This window comes from Pseudophryne corroboree, chromosome 2 (assembly GCF_028390025.1).
Source record: "Pseudophryne corroboree isolate aPseCor3 chromosome 2, aPseCor3.hap2, whole genome shotgun sequence".
Classification (NCBI taxonomy): domain Eukaryota; kingdom Metazoa; phylum Chordata; class Amphibia; order Anura; family Myobatrachidae; genus Pseudophryne; species Pseudophryne corroboree.
The window spans coordinates 942,419,972-942,444,099 of NC_086445.1; the positions used below are offsets into that span (position 1 = coordinate 942,419,972).

At 45.9% G+C, this 24,128-nt stretch overlaps 1 protein-coding gene across 5 annotated transcripts in view; it reads right to left on the minus strand.

Moving 5' to 3' along the window:
* Positions 1–24,128, minus strand: part of ARL13B (ADP ribosylation factor like GTPase 13B) — a 129,768-nt gene that overhangs the window by 25,198 nt on the left and 80,442 nt on the right. For all 5 annotated transcript variants that reach the window (XM_063956294.1, XM_063956292.1, XM_063956293.1 and 2 more), the window contains 4 exons: positions 12,489–12,594; positions 11,896–12,098; positions 8,934–9,045; positions 8,299–8,542 (listed from right to left, as the gene is read on the minus strand). In XM_063956294.1, the coding sequence (XP_063812364.1) occupies positions 8,299–8,542; positions 8,934–9,045; positions 11,896–12,098; positions 12,489–12,594 (665 nt within the window). The remainder of the gene's footprint in view (positions 1–8,298; positions 8,543–8,933; positions 9,046–11,895; positions 12,099–12,488; positions 12,595–24,128) is intronic.

Consider the following 24,128-nt stretch of genomic DNA (forward strand, 5'->3'; position numbering starts at 1 on the left):
ACCGATAATTCTATTTCTCGTAGTCCGTAGTGGATGCTGGGGACTCCGTAAGGACCATGGGGAATAGTGGCTCCGCAGGAGACAGGGCACAAAAGTAAAAGCTTTAGGATCAGGTGGTGTGCACTGGCTCCTCCCCCTATGACCCTCCTCCAAGCCTCAGTTAGGATACTGTGCCCGGACGAGCGTACACAATAAGGAAGGATTTTGAATCCCGGGTAAGACTCATACCAGCCACACCAATCACACTGTACAACCTGTGATCTGAACCCAGTTAACAGCATGATAACAGCGGAGCCTCTGAAAAGATGGCTCACAACAATAATAACCCGATTTTTGTAACAATAACTATGTACAAGTATTGCAGACAATCCGCACTTGGGATGGGCGCCCAGCATCCACTACGGACTACGAGAAATAGAATTATCGGTAAGTAAATTCTTATTTTCTCTGACGTCCTAAGTGGATGCTGGGGACTCCGTAAGGACCATGGGGATTATACCAAAGCTCCCAAACGGGCGGGAGAGTGCGGATGACTCTGCAGCACCGAATGAGAGAACTCCAGGTCCTCCTCAGCCAGGGTATCAAATTTGTAGAATTTTGCAAACGTGTTTGCCCCTGACCAAGTAGCAGCTCGGCAAAGTTGTAAAGCCGAGACCCCTCGGGCAGCCGCCCAAGATGAGCCCACCTTCCTTGTGGAATGGGCATTTACATATTTTGGCTGTGGCAGGCCTGCCACAGAATGTGCAAGCTGAATTGTACTACACATCCAACTAGCAATCGTCTGCTTAGAAGCAAGAGCACCCAGTTTGTTGGGTGCATACAGGATAACAGCAAGTCAGTTTTCCTGACTCCAGCCGTCCTGGAAACATATATTTTCAGGGCCCTGACAACATCTAGCAACCTGGAGTCCTCCAAGTCCCTAGTAGCCGCAGGTACCACAATAAGCTGGTTCAGGTGAAACGCTGACACCACCTTAGGGAGAAACTGGGGACGAGTCCGCAGCTCTGCCCTGTCCGAATGGACAATCAGATATGGGCTTTTGTGAGACAAAGCCGCCAATTCTGACACTCGCCTAGCCGAGGCCAGGGCCAACAGCATGGTCACTTTCCATGTGAGATATTTCAAATCCACAGATTTGAGCGGTTTAAACCAATGTGATTTGAGGAATCCCAGAACTACGTTGAGATCCCACAGTGCCACTGGAGGCACAAAAGGGGGTTGTATATGCAGTACTCCCTTGACAAACTTCTGGACTTCAGGAACTGAAGCCAATTCTTTCTGGAAGAAAATCGACAGGGCCGAAATTTGAACCTTAATGGACCCCAATTTGAGGCCCATAGACACTCCTGTTTGCAGGAAATGCAGGAATCGACCGAGTTGAAATTCCTCCGTGGGGGCCTTCCTGGCCTCACACCATGCAACATATTTTCGCCAAATGTGGTGATAATGTTGTGCGGTCACCTCCTTCCTGGCTCTGACCAGGGTAGGGATGACCTCTTCCGGAATGCCTTTTTCCCTTAGGATCCGGCGTTCAACCGCCATGCCGTCAAACGCAGCCGCGGTAAGTCTTGGAACAGACATGATCCTTGCTGAAGCAAGTCCCTTCTTAGTATCTCTTGAAGTTCCGGGTACCACGTCCTTCTTGGCCAATCCGGAGCCACGAGTATAGTTCTTACTCCTCTCCGTCTTATAATTCTCAGTACCTTGGGTATGAGAGGCAGAGGAGGGAACACATACACCGACTGGTACACCCACGGTGTTACCAGAGCGTCCCAGCTATTGCCTGAGGTTCTCTTGACCTGGCGCAATACCTGTCCAGTTTTTTGTTCAGACGGGACGCCATCATGTCCACCTTTGGTCTTTCCCAACGGTTCACAATCATGTGGAAGACTTCCAGATGAAGTCCCCACTCTCCCGGGTGGAGGTCGTGCCTGCTGAGGAAGTCTGCTTCCCAGTTGTCCACTCCCGGAATGAACACCGCTGACAGTGTTATCACATGATTTTTCGCCCCGCGAAGAATCCTTGCTGCCATTTCCCTCCTGCTTCTTGTGCCGCCCTGTCTGTTTACGTGGGCGACTGCCGTGATGTTGTCCGACTGGATCAGCACCGGTTGACTTTGAAGCAGAGGTCTTCCTAGGCTCAGAGAATTATAAATTGCCCTTAGCTCCAGTATATTTATGTGGAGAGAAGTCTCCAGACTTGACCACACTCCTTGGAAATTTCTTCCCTGTGTGACTGCTCCCCAGCCTCTCAGGCTGGCATCCGTGGTCACCAGGACCCAGTCCTGAATGCCGAATCTGCTGCCCTCTAGTAGATGAGCACTCTGCAGCCACCACAGAAGAGACACCCTTGTCCTTGGAGACAGGATTATCCGCTGATGCATCTGAAGATGCGATCCGGACCATTCGTCCAGCAGATCCCACTGAAAAATTCTTGCGTGAAATCTGCCGAATGGAATCGCTTCGTAAGAAGCCACCATTTTTCCCAGGACTCTTGTGCATTGATGCACTGACACTTGGCCTGGTTCTAGGAGGTTCCTAACTAGCTCGGATAACTCCCTGGCTTTCTCCTCCGGGAGAAACACCTTTTTCTGGACTGTGTCCAGAATCATCCCTAGGAACAGCAGACGTGTCGTCGGAATCAGCTGCGATTTTGGAATATTTAGAATCCACCCGTGCTGTCGTAGAACTACTTGAGATAGTGCTACTCCGACCTCCAACTGTTCTCTGGACCTTGCCCTTATCAGGAGATCGTCCAAGTAAGGGATAATTAAGACGCCTTTTCTTTGAAGAAGAATCATCATTTCGGCCATTACCTTGGTAAAGACCCGGGGTGCCGTGGACAATCCAAACGGCAGCGTCTGAAACTGATAGTGACAGTTCTGTACCACGAACCTGAGGTACCCTTGGTGAGAAGGGCAAATTGGGACATGGAGGTAAGCATCCTTGATGTCCAGGGACACCATATAGTCCCCTTCTTCCTGGTTCGCTATCACTGCTCTGAGTGACTCCATCTTGATTTGAACCTTTGTATGTAAGTGTTCAAAGATTTCAGATTTAGAATAGGTCTCACCGAGCCGTCTGGCTTCAGTACCACAAATAGTGTGGAATAATACCCCTTTCCTTGTTGTAGGAGGGGTACTTTGATTATCACCTGCTGGGAATACAGCTTGTGAATTGTTTCCAATACTGCCTCCCTGTCGGAGGGAGACGTTGGTAACGCAGACTTCAGGAACCTGCGAGGGGGAGACGTCTCGAATTCCAATCTGTACCCCTGGGATACTACTTGTAGGATCCAGGGGTCCACTTGCGAGTGAGCCCACTGCGCGCTGAAACTCTTGAGACGACCCCCCACCGCACCTGAGTCCGCTTGTACGGCCCCAGCGTCATGCTGAGGACTTGGCAGAAGCGGTGGAGGGCTTCTGTTCCTGGGAAGGAGCTGCCTGCTGCAGTCTTCTTCCCTTTCCTCTACCCCTGGGCAGATATGACTGGCCTTTTGCCCGTTTGCCCTTATGAGGACGAAAGGACTGAGGCTGAAAAGACGGTGTCTTTTTCTGCTGAGATGTGACTTGGGGTAAAAAAGGTGGATTTTCCAGCTGTTGCCGTGGCCACCAGGTCCGATGGACCGACCCCAAATAACTCCTCCCCTTTATACGGCAATACTTCCATGTGCCGTTTGGAATCTGCATCACCTGACCACTGTCGTGTCCATAAACATCTTCTGGCAGACATGGACATCGCACTTACTCTTGATGCCAGAGTGCAAATATCCCTCTGTGCATCTCGCATATATAGAAATGCATCTTTTAAATGCTCTATAGTCAATAAAATACTGTCCCTGTCAAGGGTATCAATATTTTCAGTCAGGGAATCCGACCAAGCCACCCCAGCGCTGCACATCCAGGCTGAGACGATCGCTGGTCGCAGTATAACACCAGTATGTGTGTATATACTTTTTAGGATATTTTCCAGCCTCCTATCAGCTGGCTCCTTGAGGGCGGCCGTATCTGGAGACGGTAACGCCACTTGTTTTGATAAGCGTGTGAGCGCCTTATCCACCCTAGGGGGTGTTTCCCAACGTGCCCTAACTGCTGGCGGAAAAGGGTATAACGCCAATAATTTTCTATCGGGGGAAACCCACGCATCATCACACACTTCATTTAATTTATCTGATTCAGGAAAAACTACAGGTAGTTTTTTCACCCCCACATAATACCCTTTTTTGTGGTACTTGTAGTATCAGAAATATGTAACACCTCCTTCATTGCCCTTAACATGTAACGTGTGGCCCTAATGGAAAATACGTTTGTTTCTTCACCGTCGACACTGGAGTCAGTGTCCGTGTCTGTGTCGACCGACTGAGGTAATGGGCGTTTTAAAGCCCCTGACGGTGTTTGAGACGCCTGGACAGGTACTAATTGGTTTGCCGGCCGTCTCATGTCGTCAACCGACCTTGCAGCGTGTTGACATTATCACGTAATTCCCTAAATAAGCCATCCATTCCGGTGTCGACTCCCTAGAGAGTGACATCACCATTACAGGCAATTGCTCCGCCTCCTCACCAACATCGTCCTCATACATGTCGACACACACGTACCGACACACAGCACACACACAGGGAATGCTCTGATAGAGGACAGGACCCCACTAGCCCTTTGGGGAGACAGAGGGAGAGTTTGCCAGCACACACCAAAACGCTATAATTATACAGGGACAACCTTATACAGGTTGAGTCTCCCTTATCCAAAATGCTTGGGACCAGAGGTATTTTGGATATGGGATTTTTCCGTATTTTGGAATAATTGTATACCATAATGAGATATCATGGTGATGGGACCTAAATCTTAGCACAGAATGCATTTATGTTACATATACACCTTATACACACAGCCTGAAGGTAATTTTAGCCAATATTTTTTATAACTTTGTGCATTAAACAAAGTGTGTGTACATTCACACAATTCATTTATGTTTCACATACACCTTATACACACAGCCTGAAGGTCATTTAATACAATATTTTTAATAACTTTGTGTATTAAACATAGTTTATGTACATTGAGCCATCAAAAAACAAAGATATCACTATCTCACTCTCACTCAAAAAAGTCTGTATTTCGGAATATTCCGTATTTCGGAATATTTGGATATGGGATACTCAACCTGTATAAGTGTTTTCCCTTATAGCATCTTAATATATTATAATATCGCCACACAAAATGCCCCCCCTCTCTGTTTTAACCCTGTTTCTGTAGTGCAGTGCAGGGGAGAGCCTGGGAGCCTTCCTAGCAGCGGAGCTGTGTAGGAAAATGGCGCTGTGTGCTGAGGAGAATAGGCCCCGCCCCCTTTTCGGCGGGCTTCTTCTCCCGTTTTTCTGACAACCTGGCAGGGGTTAAATACATCCATATAGCCCCAGAGGCTATATGTTATGTATTTTTAGCCAGCATAGGTACTTTCATTGCTGCCCAGGGCGCCCCCCCCAGCGCCCTGCACCCTCAGTGACCGTTGGTGTGAAGTGTGCTGAGAGCAATGGCGCACAGCTGCCGTGCTGTGCGCTACCTTAAGAAGACTGGGAAGTCTTCAGCCGACGATTTCTGGACCTCTTCTCTCTTCAGCATCTGCAAGGGGGTCGGCGACGCGGCTCCGGTGACCCATCCAGGCTGTACCTGTGATCGTCCCTCTGGAGCTAGTGTCCAGTAGCCTAAGAAGCCAATCCATCCTGCACGCAGGTGAGTTCACTTCTTCTCCCCTAAGTCCCTCGTTGCAGTGAGCCTGTTGCCAGCAGGACTCACTGAAAATAAAAAACCTAACAAAACTTTTACTCTAAGCAGCTCTTTAGGAGAGCCACCTAGATTGCACCCTTCTCGGCCGGGCACAAAAACCTAACTGAGGCTTGGAGGAGGGTCATAGGGGGAGGAGCCAGTGCACACCACCTGATCCTAAAGCTTTTACTTTTGTGCCCTGTCTCCTGCGGAGCCGCTATTCCCCATGGTCCTTACGGAGTCCCCAGCATCCACTTAGGACGTCAGAGAAATGAAATATTTCCCACTTGATGATTAGTTAAGAACTAATTCTTTAAACTGCTGTTAGTGAAGTATCGACTTCCCTCTGATGAACTTGTTTTATACAAAGAAATGCGTCAGAGAGTGCTATCCAAAAGATCCCTATTTGCCTTAGTCAATAACTGCATGTGCTTTGGCAAAGATTCAGATTTATGCAAGATGCAACTTTCAGCTACGCACTGTACATCCAAGCCAATATTTCTTATGATCATGTGGAACCTACTGGGGAGGAAACAACTTTAGCCTTTAGGGGCCTACACACGGTGTGATATATCTACCGATATGGACTATATAGTCAATATCGGTAGAAAGCACAGCGCATATCCCACCGTGTGGAAACACCTTGCGATGCTGATGCGCAGTCCCGTGGGATCGGCAACACAAGGAAAATTAGAGTGTGCAGGTAGGGCCAATATTGACTATATCGGAGGTTCATGCCTCTGGCCACAATATAGTCAATATCGTCCGATATCCTGCATCGCACCATGCATGGTCGGTGTTCCAAGAAAAAATAGACTGTGCAGGCAGGTAAATTTTGACTAGAAAGTATACAATGTGGTACACAGAATATTCAAAATTGGTCAAAATCAAACATAGCCAAAATCGCACCGTGTGTATATCCATATCAGTGGTTCTGGGCTCCAGGGAGTTTAAGGGAAATCGCATAGTGCAAATTGGCCACATACTGTAGGCAGAATCGCACCATGTAGGCACCGTAACAGACAGTAAACTATCTTAGTCATATCTGACCATTGGAAGAGGTATACAATTTGGTTGGGTTGTACTTTCAGTGGCTGAAAATTGTTAAACCTCCATTTTTAAACTATCAACTATACTACATGCAAACCGTTTCATTAATGGGAAATGTGTTTCTAGTGTGTTAATAAAATGTTATATCTTGGTTATTACACCAGACACAATTGTAGTTTTTTTAAATTGAGATTATTTTATTTAATTTTACATCAAGCTGCTTCTCTCGTCCAATGCTGTAGTGCTATATATTTTTCTGGCACAGTAGAAATCATGGATTTAATCCTAACCAGGGTCATATCGAAGACAGTTCTTATGTTCTCACGGTATGGTATTTGATAGGTTATAAAGGCGGACAAGGCAGCATGTGATACAGATGTGTCCTCTTACATCTTTGCTCCGTGCGCTACAAGTCGCATTACACAAAGCGTGAGTGCCGTGTGACTCGGTAGCTCAGAGCGTCTTTTTCTTTTTTTCCTGCAAAAATGCATCTTAGACGCAAGTAATGTAATAAGACTACGGAGGCCAATCCCGGGATCAGGATCGGCGGGATTCCGGGATTTAGGGCTAAAATCGTCCGGGATTGGAAACTCCAATCCCAGTGATTTTGGGATCAGGCGGTCCTTTGTTTTTTTAATGCCGGGCAGCGTTCACCTTCCTCAGGAGGCTCAGATGCTGCCCGGCTCCCTTCTCCTCCTGTGCAGCGTGACATGAAGTCAGAAGTCACGCTGCGCAGCCAGCCACCTGCCGCACAGACCTCACCGAACCAGAGGAAGTTATCCACCTGTCCTCCCAGGTACCATGGTGGTGAGTTATGTGTGCAGGGGCCATTGACACAGGAAACAAACTAATCCTGGGATACCCGGGATTGAAAATGTTTCAATCCTGTTACCAATGGCCCGGGATTGGCCACCCTAAGACCCACAAGCCGCTTCTGCTGATTAAAATAAGATGCAGCATGCCTATATTGTGTGTGACTGCGACTGTATTTGCATACAAAATGTTGTTCTACAGTGTTTTCATGGAAAACACTGTAATGTGGCATTTCAATTACACACAGAATATAGGCATGCTGCATATCATTTTAATCAGCAGAAGCTGCTTGTGCATCCTATAACATTACTTGCGTCTAAGACACATTTTTGTGTAAAAACAACCCAAATAAGACGCTCGGCGTGACTTCAAGGGCTATTGAGCGTGACTGCAGCAAGGATGTAAGAGGACACATCTGTAGGTGAACAAGGCTTTCAATAAATTAGTTGGTGCCATTTCCAGAACGATAGGTATTCCGCCTCTTTCAAAAAATTTCCAGCTCAGTCTCCGTCAAAAGTTGAGGAAAACATACAACCATGTCCGTCAAAAGCTAAGCTATATACGCCCTTTAAACAACAGCGGAGGAAGATATACAGGCCCTTTAAAAATACTGAGTGATAATTTCCATCTAGTAATTATTATCCATTGATCATGGCGATTCTGAATAAAAATACCTGATTCTCTTCCTTCGGAAGGCTCTACACTCTGATCTTCCTGCTCCAGCTTCTGGGCCAGAGCGTCCTTGTAGGACTCTATTAAATGTCCGTCCTGTGGTGCCTGGCTGTTCTCACTCCCCTCGCTACCAGAATCCATCTCCTCCTCATCTGCCTGAGACTGCAGAGGAATATCTGCCCCAGTTTGGCCATTCACCATTTTTTGGCGCTTTTTCTCTTTCTCTTTCCGGATTTTGGTTTCGTTCTGGCAATAAAATAAAAAAGTGATTTGAACAGATGATAATGCAGATCAACTCTGAGCACTATTCACTGCACGAGCCAGCAAAACAGAGTGCTGAAGGGCGGCCAACAAGGTGTGGAATGTTTGTTCCTGCACAGCTGTCACTTATCTACAAATATATAAGCACAGTTCCCTTATGCTTCAGCAGCACACAACTAGCCAGCTGTTCTAATAGATAATATGAGTCATGGTCCGGCCATAAAACTCATTCACACCTGATGTACAATTACAGAGTATGGTTTGGTGTTGTGAAATATGCTCAGACTTGATTGTTTATTAAAAAAGGACATCCCTATCGTACATATCAGACAACGTTGTTGTACTAACACTATAAATGTGACATGTGATAATATACCTCCACTATAACCGCAGATATAGGCTGGAATGGATTGACCATGGGAACAGAAGTGTCTTCGTCATTTAGATTTCGTCCTTCTTGCTCCGCTTCCTCCCTTTCTCTTTCTTCTCTGTAAATGGTGAAACTGAAATTTAAACCTATTCATATTAAGCACACGTGTGACAGTCAATAACTCTGCTGGATCTGTCATGGTGGACCCCACACAGTCGCTGACCACAGCACTGATCAGCAGGGAAGCTGCCATTACTTTTTTTTTTATTATGTTCACACATACTGTAGCAATATTTGGCAACAGTCTGAGCATGAATATTGCACCACTGAGCTTCTATATTTAATGTTAGACTAGGGAAGCATAACTTGTCCAGATGGGATGAGAGAGATTGTTGTGTAGTGTAGCACAAAGGAATGTTATGGATACTTTACAACGTGAGGACCAGGGCTATTCAGCATAAGGTGTCTCTAATACTAGTGCAGTACAACAGCACCCTGCAAAATCTGCAGTTAAGGTGCAGCAGTAGTCTTAGGAGGAGATTTCTCAAAGCTTGGAGAGAGTTTAAGGGGGTCATTCAGAGTTGATCGCTAGCTGAATTTGTTCGCAGCGCAGCGATCGAGCTAAAAAACGGCAGTTCTGCGTATGCGGCGCAATGCGCACGCGCGACGTACGGTCACAACGAACAATGTAGTTTTGCACAGGGTCTAGCGATGCATGTCAGTCTCACTGCTTGCCGCAGAGTGATTGACATAAAGTGGGCGTTTCTGGGTGTCAACTGACCGTTTTCAGGGATTGTGCGGAAAAACGCAGGCGTGCCAGGAAAAACCAATCAGCTGCTGTCAATTTGCAAACACAGAGTGCAAGGTCTTTGGAAAACCCTTCCTGAACACTGACTTAGGCCCCATGATGGCTGTCTCTATTGCTTGCAGATGATAAACATAATCTAATGTGGAAAAATCAGCAGCCACATTGCAGAGGAGATAAGTGGAGTAGCCTTGGTTGAGGATAACTGTAATCTACTGAAAGACTTAAATGCCCTACACACTTGGCGATATCTTTGAAAGATATGAACGATATTGTTCAAAAATGAACGATAAATCGATCATATCTTTCAGTGTGTACGCAACAACGATGAACGATGCGCATCCCCGCAATCGGTTATCGTTGATCGATCATCATTTAAACATGCAAGCCAATTTGGACGATATTGATGTATGTAATGTCATATCATCCAAATCGGCCATAGATATTGTCCAGCGTGTATGCTAAAAAATCGGTGATGAAAAAAAATCGGCCAACGGTAATATTGTTGGTCGGTAACATCGCCCAAATCGCTAAGCGTGTAGGTCTCTTTACTGCAATGTCACACCGAGAGATGTCTTGTCACACAGCACTACACCGTTACCAGTGGATCCTCAAATGGATCCCAAACCATAAGGGGCCCCTACCTTTATACTAGGCCAAAGAAAATATGAAAAAAAGTGGTGGAACCTTTGTTTGGCGTCTGAGAAAATGAGGAGAATACTTTGTTTCCCTCCATACAGAGGCAGATCCAAAATAGCTTCTCTCTCTGCTTGGTATGACCTAAGAGTACATGCGGAACTCCACCAAGTATCATTTACTGGCCCTAATATGGTCACAGTTTAATGGATATCACTGGGTTTTGGACTCTGATATTTTGTGCGTATTTATATTACTTTGCGTTAATCCTCCTCTATCTCACTGTTATTAAAGCTGGGTACACATTAGGCGACATGTCGTCTTACACGGCGGATCGGAACGACATATTGTGCACATCGGGTAGTGTGTACAGACTATTGTGTGCTCAGACATCGGAGTCATCCCATCTGCTGTGCTGCACGGCCAATGCGACGAAACGGCGGGTGACAACATGCAGCTGAATACAGCTAATAAAGACATAGCGATCATGAGCTAGATCATGTGTATAGTATAGTATAGAATAGTATAGTATAGTATAGTAATGTATCGTTATATTGGTCGTCCCGTCAGCCGTGATCCGGGAATATCTAGTGTGTGTACTCAGTTTTATTCTCATTCAAATGACAATACACTGAATTTACATGTTTAAAAAAAAAAAGCAACACATGGAAAAAGAATGCTGACATCACATGCAATGTAGATGTCGATGGTTTAAAGTGCTGCAACACTAATATAACTTTACCTGAAACATCTTATAGGGAAATCCCAGCACGGACCCTTCCTAATCTGTTACATCCCATACGCCAGCTTAGATATCCTGACTGTTACCTTAGCTGCTACGCTGTCTCGTCATACACATAACAAGAGATGTGTTCCACATACAAACTAGCTGAGGGTGTGAAAGTAAATCTTATAAACATCTGAAGCGGAAAGTGAGAACTGACAAATATGCAGATCTGAGTCGCAAACTAAAATACAAATCGCTGCTGCACAACACACAGAGCTGATCAGCCAGGAGTTCATCGGGAAGATGTATCAAGCCTTGGAGAGAGATAAAGTGGAGAAGTTTCCCACAGCAACCAATCAGCTTGTGTCATTAATCTAGCACAGTGGTTCTCAAACTCGGTCCTCAGGACCCCACACAGTGCATGTTTTGCAGGTAACCCAGCAAGGGCACAGGTGTATTAATTACTCACTGACACATTTTAAAAGGTCCACAGGTGGACCTAATGACTTCCTTGTGATTCTGTGAGGAGAACTGCAAAACATGCACTGTGTGGGGTCCTGAGGACCGAGTCTGAGAACCTGTGATCTAGCAGGATCAGTTGGAAGCTGGTTGGTAATTTTGGGCAACTACTCTTATCACTCTCCCAGGCTTGATACATCTCCCCACACGTCTTTAATAGGACAGGCTGGGTCTACCATAAGTCCACTACCAAACTTGGAGAGCCACAGGCTGGCTACTGGTATATACTGTATTATGGGGAAACAGGTTCCGTAACTGAATTGCGATGAGTAATCCATTACCTTTGCATCCGGACCCTTTTCACCCGCTCCGCTATCTTCTGTTTGTCCTGCTCTTCCTGTGCCCGCTGCTCCGCTGTCTCCCTCTGAATTCGCTCGTGTAATGTGTCAAAATCTTTTGCTATGACTTCTAGTAACCAGTTCAGACCTTTTCTTATATGTGCATTGTTCTTTTTCCCATAGCCTAGGATTGCGGAACATGGCTCCTGAAAGTAAAAAAAAAATACAACTTTATTTCATTACCCTTCATATATAGAAATAAGTTTATCCTTACTGTAATCTAACAGTAAAATACATAAAAAACTAAACCTTATTATAATCTAAAATCAGGACATCCTTACACTACCATGTGTCTTTTATAGCGTAATTCCCACGTGACTTAAAAGAATGCAATAAAAAAAGTAATATCCCATCCAAATCAGACCTAGATCTGACTGTGTCTGGCTGCAATTGGGATTTGCCTTATTTCTCCCATTTTAGTGTATATTTTTAATTATTATAGGAGGTGCCAACATTAGATATGATCCAATCATTTAAGCAATATCCAGAAACAACTTTAATAAAGGATGTTAAATAGTAAACCATAAAGTACTCACAATTTGACATAAGCACTTGTTCTCGTTTACCAGTTTCTCTAGTGAGAGAAACTCTATGATATCAGCTTCTGCCATAGCGCCTTCCCGGTCCTGCTTATTGGCCAAACTGCAATATAAAAACCGAAATACAAGAAAACAAACCTGGTTAGTGAAGTATGCATTAACACACATGTTCACAATACTAGTTTCCCAGTGTTTTAAATACTAGGTCTAAAAGTACATAGACCCCTTTATCTCTTCCCACTTTCTCTCTCTCCATGCTTACCTGGAGAATATACAAACTCCACACAGTTGTGAAGTTCAATCAAACCCATGTCCTCAGTGCTGTGAGGCGGTAATGCTAACCACTACACCATCCATACTGCCCTAGTAATTAGCAGTACTACTGTTGTGCCTGTTTATGGTGGAATAACTACATATTGGGACGGTATGCGGTCAGCATACCGCTCGTCGGGATCCCGGCTGTCACAATACCAACACCGGGATGCTGAATGGGTTACCATACTGCCACCAGTATACCGGTGAGGTAGGTGGTTCTCCCTCTATGGGTGTCCACGATACCCAGAGGGAGAATAGAACCTGTGGCGAGCACAGCTCGCCACCGAGCCCGCAAGGGGATTCTTTGCGCTCGCACCCCTGCCAGCATTCCACCACTCTGTATGCCGATGTCAGCAGAATGGCGGTTGGCATCCCTTGCAGCAGGATACCATACCGATCCCATTGGGACACTTTACAGTATGCAAACAAAAAGACGAAAAGGTCTATGTATGTTTGACTCTGAGGAGCACCACTGACTGACTTTTTTTGTCGCATTGGTTACCTAAATAATTTGGACTATATCACCAATATACTTCTTTATTTAAAAATGATCATCCTGTTTGTGTGCGGTTTTCCCTTTCCCCTTTTTCCTGTAAAGGTATTTAAGTGTTACTTACATTTGGTAATTACTATTAAAATATCCCATATCCGAAATTATTATTATTTTTTGTATTTTTTTTTTTCAGAATATTTGCATACCATAAGGAGATATCTTGGGGATGGGACCGAAGTCTAAACCCAAAATGCATTTATGTTTCATTTGCACCTTATACAAAGAGCCTGAAGATAATTTATACAATAATTTTAATAATTTTGTGCATGAAACAAATTTTGTGTACATTGCACCATCAGAAAGCAAAAGGTGTCACTATCTCAGTTGTTCTTACAAACGTTTGGATATCGGGATAGTTCGGATATCTGGTTTTCGGATATGTGTGACTCAACCTAACTTATCTAGCAAGCAGGTCTTGCCAATACTGCTCTAATACTATTTCCTTGTTTGAATTATTTAGTATAGCTACAATAACCCCTTTCAATCGCACAAAATAGACCAACTTAAATGAAACAGAACACCTCCAGCCAGACTAATAACACACAAAATGCATTGCTTTAAATGAAACAAGTTGGAAAACCTCAAATGTACTTTTTTTCTTTTTAAAGTATATGGATTGTTTGGTGGAACATAGTTTAAGTTACAATAATTGGTTTACCTGAAACGACTGGTTGTCCAACATATAGACATACACATCTCTGATGAAACTTCTCGTATGCAGAGAAACCCGTCAAATTTTATTTATTTTTTAATATTGCTTTATTGTATATGGAGCTAGCTGCAGATTTAGATAGCTGGCTCGGAAAACATAAGATTTAAACACTGATCAATTTACTTAAAGTGGATAATCACAGACTATGTCAGCGTGCCCCGTTAGAAGGAAGGATAACAAGCTAGCCAATTTGTTCTGAAAGGTTACACGAGTATTTTCATAGCAATTTTTGTCTTATGGGGCCCATACATAAGCACAATTTATTGTTTCCTAGATATATTGTCATTAGTCCCATCAGCAGCACTATAAAGGGGGACAGCAGGAGCTGACCCAGGCTCATCCAACAAGCCTAGGCAATCAGTACCCACCCCTCACCACCCTCTCGGTGCCACTGCTGGTAGGCAAAAATAAGCAATGTTGCCATTATGCGCATTCCTGCACCTTACCGACAGCACATCGCCAGCATGGTTTCAAAAATAGGATTTTAATACCTACCGGTAAATCCTTTTCTCTTAGTCCGTAGAGGATGATGGGGACTCCAAAAAGGACCAGGGGGCATAGACGGGATCCGCAGGAGACATGGGCACACCATAAGACTTTGAATGAGTGTGAACTGGCTCCTCCCTCTATGCCCCTCCTCCAGACCCCAGCTAGAGAACTGTGCCCAGGGAGATGGACATTTCGAGGAAAGAATTTATTGTTTAAACACGGTGAGTGTCATACCAGCTCACACCTCGAACATGCCGCAGAACGTGGCATTCAATAGAACACCAGCTGACGGCATGAAAAACATACAGCAATATGCTGACCGAAAACGTAACACAACCAGTGTGTAAACACGACCAATAATCACATACCGCATGCCACGGCATGAATAACAGCAGCAACAGACTTTACTGAAAAGAAACACTATATGAGTGAAACCACAACCAATAGCTGCAGATACCATACGCACTGGGACGGGCGCCCAGCATCCTCTACGGACTAAGAGAAAAGGATTTACCGGTATTAAAATCCTATTTTCTCATACGTCCTAGAGGATGCTGGGGACTCCAAAAGGACAATGGGGTCTATACCAAAGCTCCAGACCGGGCGGGACAGTGCGTATGACTCTGCAGCACCGATTGAGCAAACATGAGGTACTCATCAGCCAGGGTATCAAACTTGTAAAACCTCGCAAAGTTGTTCGAACCCGACCAAGTAGCTGCTCGGCAAAGTTGAACCGCCGAGCCTCCTCGGGCATCCGCCCAAAAAGAGCCCACCTTCCTGGTAGAATGGGCCTTCACTGACTTCGGTAACGGCAATCCAGCCGTAGAATGAGCATACCGAATCGTATCACAGATCCAGCAGGCAACCGTCTGCATAGAAGCAGGAGCCCCAATTTATGTTGGGAGCATACCGGGGTAAACAGAGCCTCTGTTTCCCCAATCTGAGCTGTTCTGGCGACATAAATATTCAAAGCTCTGACTACCACAAGAGACTTCGAATCAGCCAAGGCTTCAGTAGCAACAGACACCACAATAGATTGGTTCATGTGAAACGCAGAAACCACTTTTGGCAGAAATTGTTGCCAAGTTCTCAACTCCGCTCTATCCACATGGAAGATCAAATAGGGCCTCTTGCGAGACAAAGCCGTTAATTCCAATACCCGCCTTGCGGACGCCAAGGCCAATAGCATGACCACTTCTCAAGTGAGAAATTTTAACTCAACCTTTCGTAAAGGTTCCAACCAGTGTGACATAAGAAACTGCAACACCACGTTAAGGTTCCATGGTGCCACTGGAGGCACAAACGGAGGTTGGATGTGCAGCACTCCTTCCACGAAAGTCTGAACTTCTGGAAGGGTGGCCAAGTCTTTTTGAAAGAAAATTGATATGGCCCAAATCTGCACTTTAATGGAGCCTAACTTTAGGCCTGCATCCACACCTGCTTGCAAAAAATGGAGAAAACGACCCAGCTGAAATTCTTCCATAGGAGCCTTCTTGGATTCCCTCCAAGACACAAACTTCCTCCAAATACAGTGGTAAAGCTTTCGCCGTTACTCCGTTCCTAGCCTGAAGTAATGTGGGAATGACTTCACCGGAAATACCCTATCGGGCTAGGATATGGCGTTCAACCGCCCTGCCATCAAACGCCGGCGCGTGAAGTCTTGATACATGCCCAGTCCTTGCCGTAACAGGCTCTCTCATAAAAGAAGAGGCCAGGGATCTTCTATGAGTAAGTCTTGAAGATCTGGATACCAAGCCCTCCCTGGCTAGACCAGAACAATGAGGATCGCCTGAACCTTTGTTCTTCTCATGTTTATCCACTTTTAGAAAGAGTGAAAATGGAGGGAACACATAGACCAACGGAAACACCCCTGGTGTCACAAGGGTGTCCATTGCTATTGCTTGAGAGTCCCTTGATCTGGAACAAAATTCCTGAAGTTTCTTGTTGAGTCTAATTGAGGAATTCCCCAAAGACTTGCCACTTCTGTGAAAACTTCTTGATGAAGACCCCACTCTCTTGGATGGAGATCGTGTCTATTACTCCGTTGTCTACACCCGGAACGAAGACCTCTAATAGAGCGTTTACATGCCTTTCCACTCAGCGGAAACTTTTGCTGCTTCTACCATTTCCGCTTTTATCCTCGTTCCGCCCTAGCGCCTTACTTACGCTACTGCTGTAAGTCGTCCGACAGAATTAAGATGGGCAGATCGCTAAGAAGATGTCCCGTTATAAATAGCTCTTAATTCAAGAATGCTTATTGCAGACAAGCTTCCCGGCTTGACCTTTTCCCCTGGAAATTCTTCCCCTGGAAAGACGGCTCCCCAGCCTCGGAGACTTGTATCCCTGGACACCAGGATCTAATCCTGGATCCCGAACCTTCGTCCCTCTAGGAGGTGAGAACTGTGAAGCCACCACAGGAGAGATATCCTAGTTCTGGAAAATAAGACTTTCCCGGTGCATGTGCAGGTGAGACCCGGACCACATGTCCAACTGGTCCCGCAAACAACCACTCTGGTATTTGACCTGCTCACCGAACGGCCTCGTAGGCCTCAACTATCTTCTGCATCAACGGAACGTATTGATGGGTTTACACGGTTGCAAATCCGATCCGACTCTGGATCCTCAGATCTCTTTCCACCGGAAAAACAAACTCTTAACAGTTCAGTAACTAATCTTATTCCCAACTCCGACCTCTGTGTCGTTGGGATCAACAGCGATTCTCTGTGTTGAAGAACTGTCAGAGAGAAACAACGATTTGTACCACTTATTTCTTGACCTCACCGTAGTCAGGAAAGCGTCCCAGTGCAGACTAAAATGGCTGCTACTATTGAAGGAAACCTATCATACTGCCATCACTCCTGTGAAAGGCAATGACAATCCAGAATAGCAAACCCAGATAAACTTAATGCGGATGAAACCGCATTTAAATCCTCTTTCTTTATGGGATTGTTCTGACCAAGCTGTCCGGGCTCATAAGCACGACAAAGCTTGAATAACAGTTTTTTTATTGTTTGTTTTTTTGTGACAGGTACAGCAGGACAATGTCCTGATCCTGACCCAACGCTTGTATGGCGTCGCACACTACCTCCCCGTCCAGTGGAGAATTTACAAGATCTGTTTTAAAATTCAGCGAGGGGAATCATCTGGAAACTACAGTATGTCCCCCTTTGGACTCTATTCTTAACTCACTGGTCCTAGTCCATTCCAGGACTAACCGAAGAGTATTAGACGAGTTCCCACCGGTGTGGGCTCCAGCAAGATAGACCCAGCGACATACGGTGGATGTGGTAGAAAACAGAGGACGATAACCGCTTCTGCGACCTTAAAAGGCTGCAGACCTCTTACCTTTACACCCTCCTTTTCCTGCAAAGAAGGGGAAACAAACGGTATCCAACCGGTCAAAATGACTGCATCCTACAAAAAATGCGTCACCAACCGCTGAAAGGGAACATAGCTCAAGAAGGTAAACTTACCAGTGGTATCTGCCGAGATCAACTTAACAAAGCCATCCCCAAACCAGGTTATACCTTCATAGGGAAGATACTCCAGTATTTCTCAGAGTCAGCCTCAGCATTCCCTTGACGAATCCACAACGCCCTCCTAGTCGAGACGGTCATGGAATTGGCCCGCGAACCCAAAAGTTCCATACCTCTTTTAGTCGCACGGCAGCAAGCTGCAATGTTCTAGATAAGACCCAACACAAGGAATATCTCATCTCTCCCCAGGGTAATTATATCGGATGACAAGGTAACCGACCATTTCTGAATACAAGCACTCCCCCATGCGTATGTAATGCCAATATCATCAAAACATATAATTAAAATATCACTTAGATTCCTGTATACGATCCTTTGTGACAGGGCCCCGTGCAGACTAGGGGTTGACTTTCACTTTATTCTATCCACGGCGGGAAAAGAATAACACTCGGACTCCTCGTGAGGATTTGTCATCTTGTCACTGCTGACCTAGAGCTTTATCAACAGAGCGACCAGCACATGAGAAGGAAAAACATCACTTCAGTATTCATTAGAAATTGTAATATAAATATACACCTTTAAATACACATATACACACATATATCTATATATACATCTCATATATATATATATATATATATTTTGTTGGGAACAGCAGGGTCCCTAGCGACATTAATGTGTTCTGAATGTGTATGAACCTGTACTGAATGCCAAAGTAGTGGACCTAACCAGGAAACATTATGGTCGACATAAGACATAGTATTCGTCGACAACAGGGAGTAGTAACCGGGAAAAATAACATTCCTGCAACCCCGAGGGGTCTGAGGGATATATATATAGGGATGTGTATATATTATTTATATATATATATATATATATATATATATACACACACACACACACACACATATATTTTATATATATATTTTATATATATATATATATATATATATATATATATATATATATATATATATATATATATATATATATATATATGATTTTACTCACCGGTAAATCTATTTCTCGTAGTCCGTAGTGGATGCTGGGACTCCGTAAGGACCATGGGGATTAGCGGCTCCGCAGGAGACTGGGCACAACTAAAGAAAGCTTTAGGACTACCTGGTGTGCACTGGCTCCTCCCACTAAGACCCTCCTCCAGACCTCAGTTAGGATACTGTGCCCGGAAGAGCTGACACAATAAGGAAGGATTTTGAATCCCGGGTAAGACTCATACCAATCACACCGTATAACTCGTGATACTATACCCAGTTAACAGTATGAAATAACAGTATGAAATATAACTGAGCCTCTCAACAGATGGCTCAACAATAACCCTTTAGTTAGGCAATAACTATAAACAAGTATTGCAGACAATCCGCACTTGGGATGGGCGCCCAGCATCCACTACGGACTACGAGAAATAGATTTACCGGTGAGTAAAATCTTATTTTCTCTGACGTCCTAAGTGGATGCTGAGACTCCGTAAGGACCATGGGGATTATACCAAAGCTCCCAAACGGGCAGGAGAGTGCGGATGACTCTGCAGCACCGAATGAGCAAACTCAAGGTCCTCCTCAGCCAGGGTATCAAACTTGTAGACTCGTTTTAACCCGACCAAGTAACAGCTCGGCAAAGTTGTAAAGCAGAGACCCCTCGGGCAGCCACCCAAGAAGAGCCCACTTTCCTCGTGGAATGGGCTTTTACAGATTTAGGGTGCGGCAGTCCAGCCGCAGAATGTGCAAGTTGAATCGTGCTACAGATCCAGCGAGCAATCGTCTGCTTAGAAGCAGGAGCACCCAGCTTGTTGGGTGCATACAGGAGAAATAGCGAGTCAGTTTTCCCGACTCCAGCTGTCCTGGAAACATATATTTTTCAGGGCCCTGACTACGTCCAGTAACTTGGAATCCTCCAAGTCCCAAGTAGCCGCAGGCACCACAATAGGTTGGTTCACATGAAAAACGGATACCACCTTAGGAAGGAATTGGGAACGAGTCCTCAATTCCGCCTTATCCATATAAAATACAGATAAGGGCTTTTGTATGACAAAGCCGCCAATTCTGATACACGCCTGGCCGACGCCAAGGCCCACAGAATGACCACTTTCCACGTGAGGTATTATAGTTCCACGGATTTAAGTGGCTCAACCCAATGCGACTTCAGGAAATCCAACACCACGTTGAGATCCCACGGTGCCACTGGAGGCACAAAATGGGGCTGACTATGCAGCACTCCCTTAACAAAAGTCTGAACTTCAGGCAGTGAAGCCAGTTCAATTTTGGTAGAAAATCGATAGAGCCGAAATCTGGACCTTAATGGAACCCAATTTTAGGCCCATAGTCACCTCTGACTGTAGGAAGTGCAGAAATCGACCTAGCTGAAATTTCTCCTTTGGGGCCTTCCTGGCCTCACAGTACGCAACATATTTCCGCCATATGCGGTGATAATGGTTTGCGTTCACTTCTTTCCTAGCTTTAATTAGCGTAGGGATAACTTCCTCCGGAATTTCCTTTTCCTTCAGGATCCGGCGTTCAACCGCCATGCCGTCAAACGCAGCCGCGGTACGTTTTGGAACAGACAGGCCCCCTGCTGCAGCAGGTCCTGTCTGAGCGGCAGAAGCCCTGGGTCCTCGGAGATCATTTCTTGGAGTTCTGGTTACCAAGCTCTTCTTGGCCAATCCGGAACAATGGAGTATAGTTCTTACTCCTCTCCTTCTTATTATTCTCATTACCCTGGGTAAGAGAGGCAGAGAAGGGAACACATACACCGACTGGTACACCCACGGTGTTACCAGAGCGTCCACAGCTATCGCCTGAGGGTCCTTGACCTGGCGCAATATCTTTGTAACTTTTAGTTGAGGCGGGACGCCATCATGTCCACCTGTGGCTTTTCCCAACGGTGTACAATCATTTGGAAGACTTCTGGATGAAGTCCCCACTCTCCCGGGTGGAGGTCGTGTCTTCTGAGAGAGTCTGCTTCTCAGTTGTCCACTCCGGGAATGAACACTGTTGACAGTGCTAACACATGATTTTCCGCCCATCGGAGAATCCTTGTGGCTTCTGCCATCGCCATCCTGCTTCTTGTGCCGCCCTGTCGGTTTACATGAGCGACCGCCGTGATGTTGTCTGACTGGATCAGCACCGGCCGGTGTTGAAGCAGGGGTCTAGCCTGACTTAGGGCATTGTAAATGGCCCTTAGTTCCAGAATATTTATGTGTAGGGAAGTCTCCTGACTTTTCCATAGCCTTGGAAGTTTCTTCCCTGTGTGACTGCCCCCCAGCCTCGAAGGCTGGCATCCGTGGTCACCAGGACCCAGTCCTGTATGCCGAATCTGCGGCCCCCTAGAAGATGAGCACTCTGCAGCCACCACAACAGCGACACCCTGGCCCTTGGAGACAGGGTTATCCGCCGATGCATCTGAAGATGCGACCCGGACCATTTGTCCAACAGATCCCACTGGAAAATCCTTGCATGGGACCTGGCGAATGGAATTTCTTCGTAAGAAGCTACCATCTTTCCCAGGGCTCGCGTGCATTGATGCACCGACACCTGTATACGTATTAGGAGGTCTCTGTCTAGAGACGACAACTCCTTGGACTTCTCCTCCGGGAGAAACCCTTTTTATCCTGTTCTGTGTCCAGAACCATACCCAGGAACAGTAGACGCGTCGTAGGAACTAGCTGCGACTTTGGAATATTCAGAATCCAGCCGTGCTGTTGTAGCACTTCCCGAGATAGTGCTACTCCGACGAACAACTGCTCCCTGGACCTCGCCTTTATAAGGAGATCGTCCAAGTACGGGATAATTATTTCGGCCATTACCTTGGTAAATACCTCGGTGCCGGGGACAGACCAACGGCAACGTCTGGAATTGGTAATGACAATCCTGTACCACAATTTTGAGGTACTCCTGGTGAAGAGGGTAAATAGGGACATGCAGGTAAAGATCCTTGATGTCCAGTGATACCATGAAATTCTCCAGGCTTGCAATAATCGCCCTAAGCGATTCCATTTTGAACTTGAACCTTCGTATATAAGTGTTCAAGGCTTTCAATTTTAGAATGGGTCTCACCGAACTGTCTGGTTTCGGTACCACAACATTTTGGAATAGTAACCCCGGCCTTGTTGAAGGAGGGGTACCTTGATTTCACCTGCTGGAAGTACAGCTTGTGAATTGCCGCCAGTACTACCTTTCTCCGAGGGCAGCAGGCAAGGCTGATGTGAGGTAACGGCGAGGGGGAGTCGCCTTGAACTCCAGCCTGTATCCCTGTGATACTATTTGCAGAACCTAGGGATCCACCTGTGGGCAAGCTCACTGGTCCCTGAAGTTCCCGAGACGCGCCCCTACCGCACCTGTCTCCACCTGTGGAGCCCCAGCGTCATGCGGTGGACTCAGAGGAAGCGGGGGAAGATTTATGATCCTGGGAACTGGCTGCTGGTGCAGCTTTTTCCTTCTTCCCTTGTCTCTATGCAGAAAGGAAGCGTCTTTGACCCGCTTGCTTTTCTGAAGCCGAAAGGACTGTACCTGAAAATACGGTGCTTTCTTAGGCTGTGAGGAAACCTGAGGTAAAAATGTTTCCTTCCCAGCTGTTGCTGTGGATACGAGGTCCCAGAGACCATCCCCAAACAATTCCTCACCCTTATAAGGCAGAATCTCCATGTGCCTTTTACAGGCAGCATCACCTGTCCACTGCCGGGTTTCTAATACCCTCCTGGCAGAATGGACATTGCATTAATTCTGGATGCCAGCCGGCAAATATCCCTCTGTGCATCCTTTATATATAAGACGACGTCTTTAATATGCTCTATGTTAGCAAAATATTATCCCTGTCTTAGAGTATTAATATTATCTGACAGGGTATCAGACCACGCTGCAGCAGCACTATTTATGCTGAGGCAATTGCAGGTCTCAGTATATAACCTGAGTGTGTATATACAGACTTCAGGATAGCCTCCTGCTTTTTATCAGCAGGCTCCTTCAAGGTGGCCGTATCCTAAGACGGCAGTGCCACCTTTTTTTGACAAACGTGTGAGCGCCTTATCCACCCTAAGGGATATCTCCCAACGTGACCTATCCTCTGGCGTGAAAAGGTACGCCATCAGTAACTTTTTAGAAATTACCAGTTTCTTATCGGGGGAACCCACACATCTTTACACACTTCATTCATTCATCTGATGGGGGAACAAAACACTGGCTGCTTTTTCTCCCCAAAAATAAAATCCCTTTTATGTGGTACTTGGGTTCATGTCAGAAATGCGTAACACATTTTTCATTGCCGAGATCATGTAACGGATGTTCCTAGTGGATTGTGTATATGTCTCAACCTCGTCGACACTGGAGTCAGACTCCGTGTCGACATCTGTGTCTGCCATCTGAGGTAACGGGCGTTTTTCTGAGCCCCTGATGGCCTTTGAGACGCCTGGGCAGGCGCGGGCTGAGAAGCCGTCTGTCCCACAGCTGTTACGTCATCCAGCCTTTTATGTAAGGAGTTGACATTGTCGGTTAATACCTTCCACCTATCCATCCACTCTGGTGTCGGCCCCACAGGGGGCGACATCCCATTTATCGGCCTCTGCTCAGCCTCCACGTAACCTTCCTCATCCAACATGTCGACACAGCCGTACCGACACACCGCACACACACAGGGAATGCTCTGACTGAGGACAGGACCCCACAAAGTCCTTTGGGGAGACAGAGAGAGAGTATGCCAGCACACACCAGAGCGCTATATAATGCAGGGATTAACAATATAACGGAGTGATTTTTCCCCAAATAGCTGCTTGTATACATATATTGCGCCTAAATTTAGTGCCCCCCCCCCCTCTCTTTTTAACCCTTTGAGCCTGAAAACTACAGGGGAGAGCCTGGGGAGCTGTCTTCCAGCTGCACTGTGAAGAGAAAATGGCGCCAGTGTGCTGAGGGAGAAGCCCCGCCCCTTTTTTGGCAGACTTTCTACCGCTTTTTCTTGAATACTGGCAGGGGTAATTTTACATCTATATAGCCTCTAGGACTATATATGATGTAGATTTGCCAGCCAAGGTGTCATATATTGCCCTCAGGGCGCCCCCCTCAGCGCCCTGCACCCATCGGTGA